Below are 11,962 nucleotides of genomic sequence, written 5' to 3'. Positions count from 1 at the left end.
GTAAAAAAGGTACTCAAATTAACTTGTTGCGGGCGTGTCATACATAGGCTGACGCGGATACCATACGACGAGTCCAAGATTTATGTGCCTTAAGCTAGTAGCTACTGTCGTATGCCGGTTATACACCCAATTCGGCAGACATACCATACACGATCAAAATATGATATATCAGCTTGTCAGGTTGAGTTTTGTGGATGATGTTTTTTAATTTCTCTCGGTGTTGAGAAAGATATATACAAACATGATAACAAATTTCTAGCCACATCATATCAATATCTTACATTAATTATTAATAGATTATAACAAATTTAACTATGTATTCTCATAAAAATATAAATTAACAAAAGATAAACAACATAGAAAATAAAATGAAAGAATATCTATTGGCATTGTTACAGCCAGATATATAAAGCCAAAGTCAAACATCAAACTCTCATTATGTTATTAACTCAATTGCACCCACAAAACACAAATTCAAACTTACAAATTTCAAAGCAAATAACCCATTTTGATGTATGCATAGAAACCCTTTAGAAGCTATTCACAAATCTTCCAAAATCCAAAAAATCTTCATTTACTTCTACCATGGGAAGCAGCAGGATTGCTAAACATGAAAACAATATAATGTGTTACAACTAGTGTTAGACCGGTCGATGGGACCAGGAACCGCCTATACAACCAGCCCAGTTGAGTCTTTTTGAACCGCCTTCATTTGGTTCAGCTGGTTATGGCAAGGTTAAACCAGCGGCATACTAACTCGTTTACTACTTCAGGCTTGATATTTTGTTTGTTTCATACTCCATGCTTTATTTTATTAACATTGAAAATCCATACAAAAAGTTAAGTAGTTATGTATTTTACTATTTTGTATTAAAATAGCTATATATTTTTACTTTTAAATTATGTATAACGTGGTCGGTTTTTTTAAAACAAATCGGTTAGATGACCCGGTGTCCTGGTCGATAACTGGTCTGATTATAATAAGATGTGTTACAAAATACAAATGAACCCTGGTAGTTAAAAGTACATAGTTTAAGGAATGATGATACCTTCTTATTAGTTTTTGGGTTTCTAGGAATATTGTAGTTTGGTCTTGCTTCTGGACCGGTTTGCATGGGTGAACCGGTCACACGTTCCTCGCGAACCTTGTTGAAGATATGAGTATAGTTGTCTCCTGATGACGGGTTGTTTTCATCCCACTCACCGAATCTAGGAACAGCGGCTCCTCTATCGGGCTGAGGGTAAAAACGTAATTAAAGAAAAAAAAGTTATTAGATTAAAAATAACAAAAAGAGTTAGAATTTTGTAGTAGTAATATCCATATTTGTCACAATAGATACTTTCAAGAATAGAGCAAATATCATAAAAAAAAAACCAAGATAGTTTCTGTTTTTTTCTTTGTCTTTCAATAACTTTTTGCATGTTAAAGTTCCTCTGCGTGTTAAGTTCGAACAAAATTGTGATATTCTATAAAAATAACTTGGAACCGGTACATCCAAAGGGACCAAGTTTTGTCCAACAAACAAACTACATATTGACTTTTGAAGTCAAACAAACCGGATTTTAGCTTCAAAATGGTATGAATTTGTTAAACTAAATAAGAAGCTGATAGTTGCAACCTAACTTTGTAACCAATACTCCACACTGAAAAACTGTTTTTGTTAATTTGACACAAAATAAATGTAATGTTTTGGACCTTTAAAAACCACAGGATTGACCTGAAAAGTCAAAGTATATAATAACAAATAACTTACTGTATCATCGCCTCTTGGCTTCATTCTCGTTCGGCCCGGTGTACCATGACTACTATCATAAGAATTCTTTCCTTCCCAAGCGGGGGACCCGGTTACCTTTGCCTGATAATGCGGATGCATCGGTGACCGGTCAAAGCTATTATCAGATCCGACGCTATGCTTTGTGGACCGACCTACAACCACCCCTTGACCGCCACGTTGATGGGCTGAACCACCAGGGTTTCTCCTTCCCGGGTTAACATTCTGTGCCGGGTACTCATAATCCTCATGGCTAACCCGAGGTTCAGGAGTGGGTCGAACTGCCCGCCTGTGAATAGGCTCGTCCGGTTCAGTGTATGGTTTAGCCCGGGGAGCGGGTGGTGGAGGGTTTCTATTATTAGCAAACATTTCAGGGTATTCTTGTGGGTCGTTTGGGTTGATCATTTTGTCGCCCTTTTTACCCTTTCGGGCCTTGTCAAAGTAAATCGTGTAGGGGACATCATCTTCACCCCAGTTGCCGAATTTTGGAACTGTTGGACGCTTCTGCAAATAAAAAAATGTTAAAGAAAAAGACAAGCTACACGCACACCAGTGACATATTAATCACACACGGTTGATACATCGTACAGGTCATATGCATGTATACAGGTCGTATGAGGTGTTATACTAACACATCATATGGACAATAATATTATACGCAAGCCAGTGGCATACTAACTAGACACCAGTGACACATCAAACAAGCTGTATAGGGTTATACGGGCCGTATGAGGCATTATACCGACGCGCGGACAATAATATTGTAGCACCAAAGTAAATAATGTGGTAGTTCAATCATAAAACATATCTCATAACTACTATTGTCAACTAAAGTCAACTCCATGAATAATATCTTCAACAAATCAGCAAGTGAGCTATTCAATCATCAAGATTCAAGACGAAAAAACATGGATCAAATTATCATTTCAAAGTAATTCTCAATCATACCAAGATCCATCTAAGAAGATATTCACAAAATAATATTAATTTCTCAAAACATAAGTCAACTCTTGACTTTTGATACCCAAACTGGATATTTCCAAGATCAAAAACCATTGTCACCTAATTCAATATTATCATCATAAGATTTGTGAACAAGAAACACAATTTGAACAGATTTAGTACAAATTTACGTTGACTAGTTGACTTTTTTGCAATAGCTTGAAAGATAACAATTGCATAAAACTGACAAGGCGGACAACAAACTGCACCGCTACCAATTTTGGATGGCAAAACCGATACTAAAAAAGATAAACAAAGCTTTGGGTGTGAGGGGCCAAAAACTTACCGCCATGTTTAATTAGGAGGAAGTGAGCCAGAAATTGCAGAGTACAACAATTCTTCAGGAAATTGAGATCTTAATATAATAATTGAAATATTAAAATGAAGTTTTTGATATTGAGAGAGAAAGAGAGAGAGAAGGAGAGATTAAAATGGCGGAATTAAGAAGAAAGAGTCTTGAATGGGCTATCAACCGTTGACTGGCGCCACCGGTCATATTTGACCAAGTTTTCAGGATCATACAACTACCGACTTTTTCAAATATTTTTGTGAGACTTGTAAAAAAACACTTATTTTAGGCCGACAGGACCAATACACTTCAAAAGTAACACAAGTTTTTATATTTCATTAGGGGAAAAAAAAAAGCAGTGTGATCTGAAAGGCAAACGGGCAACAAGCAGTGTTTCACATTACTACTCATGACTCGTTGAACACGATTAAGTAGGCCTACTGCCTTAGGCACTAGGAAATCAAAAGTATCAAATGCTAAGGGTATAAACATATGTTAGTTGTCAAGAATCAAGACACATTTCTCGTGTTTGGTTACTTTACATGAAGTAACAATTAACAACGGATAAAGCAAGTGTTTTCTTGATTTGTTTAACTATGTTTCTTTTACGTCAGTTTGGAGCTAACAAACTTGGTAGAGACACTTGTCTTTTAAAAAGGATATCATGAATTCAAACTTCAAAGATAGGCAATAAAATATAATTGTTGGTGTAAATTGTGATATGGATAACATTTACGGTTCAAAAAATTAAAAACTATATTAAATTTATCTGAGTGAGTATGTAAATTAAAAAAGGGTATCATGTTATTTGGAACAACAAGGGCCTTAGACAAATTTTGGAAGAATCACTACCCCTACATGTGTTTTTACTTTTTACCTAAAAATACAAACTCTCAGTCTTGTCTCATATATGAAGATTACTATTTTATTTTTGTCTAATCTAGTCATTAAAATATGGTTTCATGTCCCATTTGGCCACAAGTACCACCTATTGGCGGCTATCACGCCACCACCCAACATCAACCTAACGAATTTTAAACATTCTTCAACGCACAACCACCAGTTTACCTCATACCACCAAGTACCAACTCACACCACCACCAAAAAATAAAGAGCAAATTGCGAATTACAAATCATGTCTACATATATAAGAAACCAAACACCACAAAATTAATAACATGAACATGTAGATAAAAGAAGTAAGCAAAAATCGAATACCACACACATATGTGATGTCGTGACCGGTTCTAAGAATACACACATAATGAAACGTATCCGTAAAAATCGAACACACGAAGACAACACACAAACTCTTTTTACCCAAAATTAAATCAGTTTGTTAACCGGTTCCAAACAACCCAATCTGAGACTTGAAGCCATGCAATCTAATAATAAGTTGGTATAACCAAAAAAAATGTATCTCACAAACAAAACAAAGATATTTTAGAAATTTTAATTTTAATATGCTATTATTGTTTTTTTTTTCTTTTATTGTTGATAGACGTCGACATGAAGTTAAATAAGGAGAGCTACCAACTGCCTCCCACCGCTTTTATTGTGATCACCAGCTGTGTACTAATTAGTAATTACAAAGTTCAAAATTCTATCAAGTTGTGGACTAATTTAATTTATTGTTCATTTCATCAAATAAAAAACAAAAAATAGATTAAAAATTAATGAAATGTTATATCACAATACAGTGATTACTCTACCCAAAATACTATTAATTGATTTTTTAAAAGTCACCTCTGTATTTGAAAAAACCAAATTTTAATTATTTCACTCATTTTTAACATGAATAGCTTATAACAAGTGAACAACTTAAATGATTATTTTAGTTAAAAATCTAATGATTTTAATATGGAAAAATTCTCAAAATAAGCATTTATGAAAACAAATTTCTAGTTTTAGGTACCATTTATAAAAAATTCCAGAAATAGGTATTATAAACTAGTCGTGACGAGTAGTTTATAGAAACCAATTAGAACTTGACACGTGTCCTTAAACTAACCGTAACAAGCACATTTACTAATCATTTACTTATCACGACTAAGTAAGTTTAATGCCTCGTAATCAATGCTCACAAGTAATTCATAAGTCATTTAGTCGCGACGAGTAGATTATAAGATTATAAGGTTAAACTAGTTGTGACGAGTTAACTACTAATAAACTACTCGTGAAGGGAATATAAATCGGGTAAACTAGTCACCGCGACTAAAGAACTTATGAATTACTCGTGGACGTTGATTACGAGGCATGAAACTTATTTAGTCGTGACAAGTAAATAATTAGTGAACGTGCTCGCTAATTTAAGGACACACAGCAAGTTTATTTGGTTCTACAAACTACTCGTCACGACTAGTTTATAATACCTATTTCTGAAATCTTTTGCAAATGACACCTAAAACTAGAAATTTGTTTTCGTAAATACTTATTTTAGGAATTTTCTCTTTTAATAAAGTAATAATAAAACTCGGGAGTTCATTTCTTAAAGCATGAAGTATCTTTTGAAAGGTACGTTTTAACTCAAAACCTTATTTAACCATTATAAGTTTTAAGTTTTAAGTTTTTAACTCATTCTAGTTTAACAAGTCAACACCATCAAAAGTCAAATCATGTTGTTGGACTTCCCTTTTTAATCCAATGCCCACTGGCACCCATATTGATTCCCGCCGTCATCTCCTAACACTGATGCAATTGCCACCATTGCAACCCTCACTTATTTTATATGCATCTTTATAACGGATTTTCTAGGGACACCGCCCTGATTGCTAAAACGCGGCGTATTAAGCGGTGTTTCTGAAAAACACCACCAATTTTATCTTATTAAGTTTTTTTATTTTTATTTTTTTTGTTTTTTATTTTGTTATTATTGTTATTGTTATTGTTATTTATCATTATTATCATTATATATTAATTATTTATTTAATATTTAATATTATTTTGGTGAAAACAATTAACACATATATATACAAAAAATCATTGTTATATTGATAAACTGTACAAATAAAAGAAAATACGACAACTAGAACATAAAAATCTACGGCAGGAAGTCGTCCATGTCCATGCCCAAGCCGTCGGCGTGGCCCGCGAACGCCGCGCCAACATCGGCGTCGTCATCTCCCCTGCGCCTAGGCCCCAAACCGTCTGCGGCATCCACGTCGTCACCCTGTCCGCGTCTCACGCCAGACGTGCTCGCCTCGTGGTCAAAACTGGGGGGGGGGGGGGTGGCGGTGACACGGTGTACTGCTGTCTAGACAACTCCGCTACTCGACTGCTAACAAGACATTCGATCTGGCGCGACATCTGGCTCATCCGCCAGTCTCTCTGACACGACACCTGCCTCATCTCCAACTCAATGGCCTCCAACCTAGCGTCGGTGGTGCGTGGAACGTGCTGCGTCGGCCCCTAACAACAAAACAACAGAAATACGTTTAATACGAAGACAAATTAAAAGAAACGATAATATATTAAAACGTACCTGAGATGCACCCGGATCCTCACGTTCGTCACCACCGTCGTCCGAATCCCGCCAGCCCCCTCCCCCGCGTCGACAGGCTCATGGACAAGCTCCACCTCCAGTGCCGCGACCGGGAGAGGCTCGACTAAAGGCACCGGGACGTAAGGCACACGAGCCCCCGCCCCGGCCACCAGTCGGTCGTACGAGTCGTTAGGCCCGGTGAACGAACTCACAATGTCCATGCCGCCGCAACGGACGCGGCCCAGCTCTCTTGGAGGGGTCGGATCGATACGCAGGCCGTCCACCAAGGCTCCATGGCCCAGAGATATCGCAAGCTGGGTGGCGCATCAAGGACACTCGTCCCTGCCTAAACTGGTAGCCGACAAAATAGTCTGCAAACCCCTAGCGAGGTTGCAGTGCGTGTGAGTCAGCAGACACCTAAAAAAAAACGGGTCGCGCAGGCTGTAGTGCTCCGCGCCCTGATTGCGACCCGGGATGGATGTCGCAATCAGCCTGTGTAGATACCTGTGTAATATAAGATAATATAATTTATTAACAAAAATAATAATATAATATAATATAATATAATATAATATAATATAAAATTATATTATTTATTATTATTAATATATATTACGTTATATTAAACAATACAATACATTTTAAGAACGTACCTGTGCAGCGGGTCCCTAATAGCGGAGACCTTGGACTTGGTGTCCAAGGGCCTATCCCCGAAGTCGTTATCGCCGATGGCGCTCCACCATACCCGCAGATCGTCCTCCGGCATCTGGTGGATGCTCTCCGTGTATATCGGGCTGATCACCTCCTGCTCGGTGTATAAGCCAAGAGCAACCGCGAACTCCTTCATGGAGAGATGGACGTCCTGCCCGAACATGCGGAAGGAAAACTCCGACTGTGTCGTATCGGCGTCTGGCACCCTCATCCGAGTCTTGGGTGTACCAGACGCACGGGGCCTGCAATAATATAATATAATATAATATAATATAATATAATATAATATAATATAATATAATATAATATAATATAATATAATATAATATAATATAATATAATATAATATAATATAATATAATATAATAAACTTACGTAACGTGTATCGTGGAGTAAACCTCCAGTGTCAGCTCCCGGTGCCCTGATAGTGGCATACTGAAGCACCGGCTCGAGGGCGTATCCTGTCCGATGTACTCAGCCGTCCGCTGGTGAGCGTCACAGGACTCCAAAAACGACCAGGATATAATCGTGTTGGGAAACGGGAACATCTGGCGTAGGCGAGTGTATCGTGTGTGGGCGTCCGAACCCTCAGCGAACTGCACATGAGGGTAGGTGACTAACACGTCGTCACCCGGTGGGGGTCCCCGGCCCCCGCCTCGGCCCCGGCCCCGCCCCATCTGCTGCTCGTACTCCTACTCGATCTCGTTCTGAATCTCATCGTCCCCAAACTATAATAACAAATAATAATTATTATTATAACAATAACAATTACAATAATAATAATAATAAATAATAACAATAATAATAATATTAATATTAATAAATACTAATAATAAATATTAATAATAATATTTATAATAAAATAGATAATGTCAATAAATTAAAAAAAAATTATATATCAGAGGCAGCATATAGGGCTATACACCTCCGCTGATAGTCATTGAAAACCGACAGCCGTGGTACGGCGCCAACCCGTGCGTATCTGTTCGTACTCCTCCATACGTTGTCCGTACAGTGTTTTCCATTCGAGGGCCGCCGGTACGGCGCTTCTTTCCCAATTAAGGTTCAGCATAGGCATTGGGAAATCTCCTACCAATTTGATATATATCCAGTGATCACCTCCTTAATTAGCGATGCCTATAACCACTGGATCCGGAATCAAGTCAGGACCGATTCTCAATGGGAAGTAAGATTCGGTCTGATTGCCAGCTAGGTTGACTAACACACACCCGTATGTCTGAGCAGCCACGTGCCGGTGACCGGGTACGCTGAACCAACGACTCGGCGGCACCGGTTTGACCGTGTTAGAGTACGGAATGCTGGAATGAACCCAGCCGTACAATCTTTCATCCTCTTTGCTGAACATCGCCCTCCATCACCCTTTGTTGGTTTCCAGCTCGTTCTGCATTGCCCGCCTAATATCCAGCCAGAGTTTCTCATGTATCCCCAAACCCACGGCGATTGATCGGAAACTGTAGTTACCGTCTGGGCATACGTTTTTTATGTCTGCGAAAAACGGCTGAGCCCATCTAGGAATGACACTCCTAAACATTTCTATCGCCGGTACTTGCGCTGGCAAAACCATCAAAGGAAACCTGAGGTGAGCTCCCGTAGGTTTCGATGTCTTAGGTCGTCCCCGAGGAATTATAAACCGCGAAGCTGACTGGGACAACGAACGAGACAGCGAGGATGGGGTGGGGATTTCCTGGCTGGGCCCCTGTGACAAGAATGGGGTGTAGAAGCTGTGTCTGGGGAGATCTGGAGCGGGGGTGTATGAGCTGTGTCTGGGGAGATCTGGAGCGGGGGTGTATGAGCTGTGTCTGGGGAGATCTGGAGCGGGGGTCTATGAGCTGTGACTTGGGGGATCTGTTTTTTTGGGACGCCCCCGAGGATCCTCTCTTTTTTCGGGCTCCTTCTTTTTAGATCTACCTGGCATAGCAGATATGAGCTTGGTGAAAAAATTTTCTTTTGATTCGGGTCATCTATGGACGATAGCGTATGTGTGATGTCCCGTAGACCCGCTTCGTAGTCTGGCTCTTCGTTCGGCGGATACGCTGGATCAAAATTAAGCCTCCTCCAGAATGGGTCAACATCGTTTATTGGGATACACGTGTCATTAACTGTATCCCTCAATCCGACAAGCACATGGCAGCCCCGAAGACGAATACAAATGGTGGTGGCATGAAGCGCCGCCGTCACGCATCTTTTGTATCAACTCATACTCGTTCACAAGTAGCCTCATAGCGTGAATCGACACCCTGTTTAGTAGCTTCTTCAACCAGGCGTGCTATCGATGTTCTTCCATGACCTTGGAACGGGAATCTTCAAAAGATTTACCGGTTTCTTTCATCTGCAAGTTGACCATTTTAAGGATGTGCCTGGCAATTGTGTCGAGCGAGTTGTTGCTTCCATTAAGGTACCTTTTTAGATTTGCGTGCTGGCTCTCAACTCGGTTCGTCGTAGTTTCGGCGCTCATCGATCAAGCAGGATACAAACTTGTGTTTGTATGGATCCAGCCAGTTGTTGCGAATGTATTGCCAGACCTCTGAAAAATAAAGGGAAACGTTATTAAGACGTATGTTTAGGCTATTTAAAACTGTCAGCTGATACGAAGGACTCACCTGCTTTATCGTCCTGTATCAAATGACATTCCATGTTGATGTGACGGTTGTCGTACTCCTGTATCGTGGGAGACTAATATAGGACCTTCCACCAGTACACAAAGTCCGTCCCCTTACCCATCCTATACAGGCCCTTAAATTTTCTCCTTAAATTCTCGGATATGTGCCACCTGCACAAAATTTTTGGTGGCATTAGGGAAGACCGCGTCGCAGGCGTTCATGAGGGCCTGGTCCGCGTCAGTCAGTATCACGCGTGGCTCCATGCAGTCATCGAGCATTCGTTTAAGTTTCTCCAGAGCCTAGGTGAAGTTCCTCTGCCGTTCCCTAATAACAAACGCAGTGGCGATACAAAACGACTGTAACGTTGACGTCACACCGATAAACTGAACCAACGGCCAGTCGTACATGTTGGTGTTGTATGTCGTGTCAATCATCAACACCTCGGAGAACGCATGCCACATCTTATGCGACTTATTATGACAGAAGAAAATTTCCTCCGTCCTGTTGTCGATATCACTCTCCCGGGTATAGAACGTGAAACCGTTGCCTGCGAGAAAGTTTTCCAGCGCCTGCATTGGATGAAATAAAACTTTAATAAATATTACAAGCATGGAAACTACACATTAAAACTACAAATGTTTTGAACTACCTTCATAGGGGTGTCACCTAGTAGCCCATCCCTCCTAATCTTGGCGGTGTGGTTGTATATATCTTTTATTACAGGTTGCACACCGGGAAACTTTCCGCGGAAGGCTGCTTCGATTTGTTGTGGCTTCACGCCGGTCCTGTGTAAACTCTCAACCATATCCAGCCAGTCGCTGTTCATTTTTCTAAAAGACGCACACCCCTCCTCGAATTCAACGGGATCGTGGTTGTGAGTCTCGTTTACCACTTGAACCCTACAACATGCACCCCTCGAGTCGTACCTGCCCAGGATCTTAAACGGACAGCATTTTTTGATGCTGCCGGTACGTCTCACCGTCGCCTTTATTTTGGGTTCGCCTCCACGATTGCATGCAAGGTCCACAGAGTTTTTCCTTGACCGCTGGACCAAAACAACAAACCCATCTCCCGTCCTCTAGTTTTTACCCATTTCTCCAGCTCCTCGCGGCTCTCAAAAATCTGAAACAGTTTTACGCTAATTCTTAAGCCGTTTATTAAATAATATACAAATAAATAATATTAACTTAAACTAAACACACGTTGTCTTACAGCATCTGTTTTATACGAAACCTTCACCTCGCGTATGTAGTCGTCATCGTACTCATGTTGGTTATTTGGGTGCGATGAAGACTCGGTTCCATAAAACGGATCATTTGCTACTGGTGGCTGGTTCGAAGACGTAGCCTGACCTCCATAATCCGACCAGGCGACAGGTGACGGGTACGACGGCTAACTACCGTAATCCGACACGAAGTACTCCTACCATACATAAATTAGAAATTCAAACAACAGTGCTAGTGATAATAATAATACCTATAACAATATAAAATATAATATTTTAATAATAAATAAGAATATTAAAATAATAATAACATAACCGTATATTTACAATAAGACTATATAACGAAACCTAGTCCAAGTTTGGCAAGCCCGGCGAGCCAGTGTTACCATAAAACTGTTTGGGCTGACAACAAGGTTGTTGGGGTTGGGTATCATACCCGACATACTCCTAACAAAACGTAATGTAGCATGTGTTAGTAAAAAAATACTACCAAATTCATACTAAATAAATATATAACGAAACCTGGTTCAAGTCAGGTAACCACGACGTGCCAGGCTGATCGTTCGCAGGCATAACTCGACTCCTCCTCCGGAAATAAATGGTTAAACCAAGACATTTTGGGTATATATAGTACAAATGTTATGTTATTTTTTGGTTGAATGTCGAGGACAACACACATGCCTTTATAACAGAGAACAGAAAGGAGGGGAAGAAAGGGGAGCCGGGCTCCAATAATTCAGCAAAATCAATACGCCACGTATAGGTCTATACGCGACATATAAGGTACGAGTTGACAACCTAGCCCAGCTTTTGCAGGGAAGGTTGTTGTCAAACTATACGCCGCGTATAGGTCTATACGCG

The 11,962-nt window shown here is 40.1% G+C and overlaps 2 protein-coding genes across 2 annotated transcripts; both read right to left on the bottom strand.

Annotated features, from left to right (window-relative positions):
- Window positions 1-342: 342 nt before the first annotated feature.
- LOC143606379 (RPM1-interacting protein 4-like) lies at window positions 343-3,200 on the bottom strand. Its single transcript, XM_077082163.1, has 4 exons — window positions 3,061-3,200; window positions 1,755-2,276; window positions 1,050-1,235; window positions 343-604 (listed from the first exon to the last, which is right to left on the bottom strand). Exons 1-4 carry the CDS (start codon window positions 3,064-3,066, stop codon window positions 581-583), a joined length of 738 nt encoding a protein of 245 aa, XP_076938278.1. The 5' UTR covers window positions 3,067-3,200; the 3' UTR covers window positions 343-580.
- A 6,975-nt stretch (window positions 3,201-10,175) lies between these two features.
- On the bottom strand, window positions 10,176-10,702 carry LOC143606380 (protein FAR-RED ELONGATED HYPOCOTYL 3-like). The gene is made up of 2 exons (XM_077082164.1): window positions 10,526-10,702; window positions 10,176-10,445 (listed from the first exon to the last, which is right to left on the bottom strand). Exons 1-2 carry the CDS (start codon window positions 10,700-10,702, stop codon window positions 10,176-10,178), a joined length of 447 nt encoding a protein of 148 aa, XP_076938279.1.
- Window positions 10,703-11,962: the final 1,260 nt, after the last annotated feature.

Source organism: Bidens hawaiensis, unplaced genomic scaffold (genome assembly GCF_021521415.1).
Source record: "Bidens hawaiensis isolate Kalapana, Puna unplaced genomic scaffold, B.hawaiensis_p1.1 tig00074553_1, whole genome shotgun sequence".
In the NCBI taxonomy this organism is placed as follows: domain Eukaryota; kingdom Viridiplantae; phylum Streptophyta; class Magnoliopsida; order Asterales; family Asteraceae; genus Bidens; species Bidens hawaiensis.
This window is presented reverse-complemented; position numbering and strand designations above follow the sequence as displayed.

Coding starts and splice junctions, on each gene's coding strand:
- LOC143606379 (XM_077082163.1), bottom strand. Junction 1,236..1,754: donor AGCCAAGAGGCGATGATACA/GTAAGTTATTTG, acceptor TTTTACCCTCAG/CCCGATAGAGGAGCCGCTGT. Junction 605..1,049: donor ACCCAAAAACTAATAAGAAG/GTATCATCATTC, acceptor TTTCATGTTTAG/CAATCCTGCTGCTTCCCATG.
- LOC143606380 (XM_077082164.1), bottom strand. CDS start 10,702: ATGAACAGCGACTGGCTGGATATGGTTGAGAGTTTACACAGGACCGGC. Junction 10,446..10,525: donor TAGGTGACACCCCTATGAAG/GTAGTTCAAAAC, acceptor CATCCAATGCAG/GCGCTGGAAAACTTTCTCGC.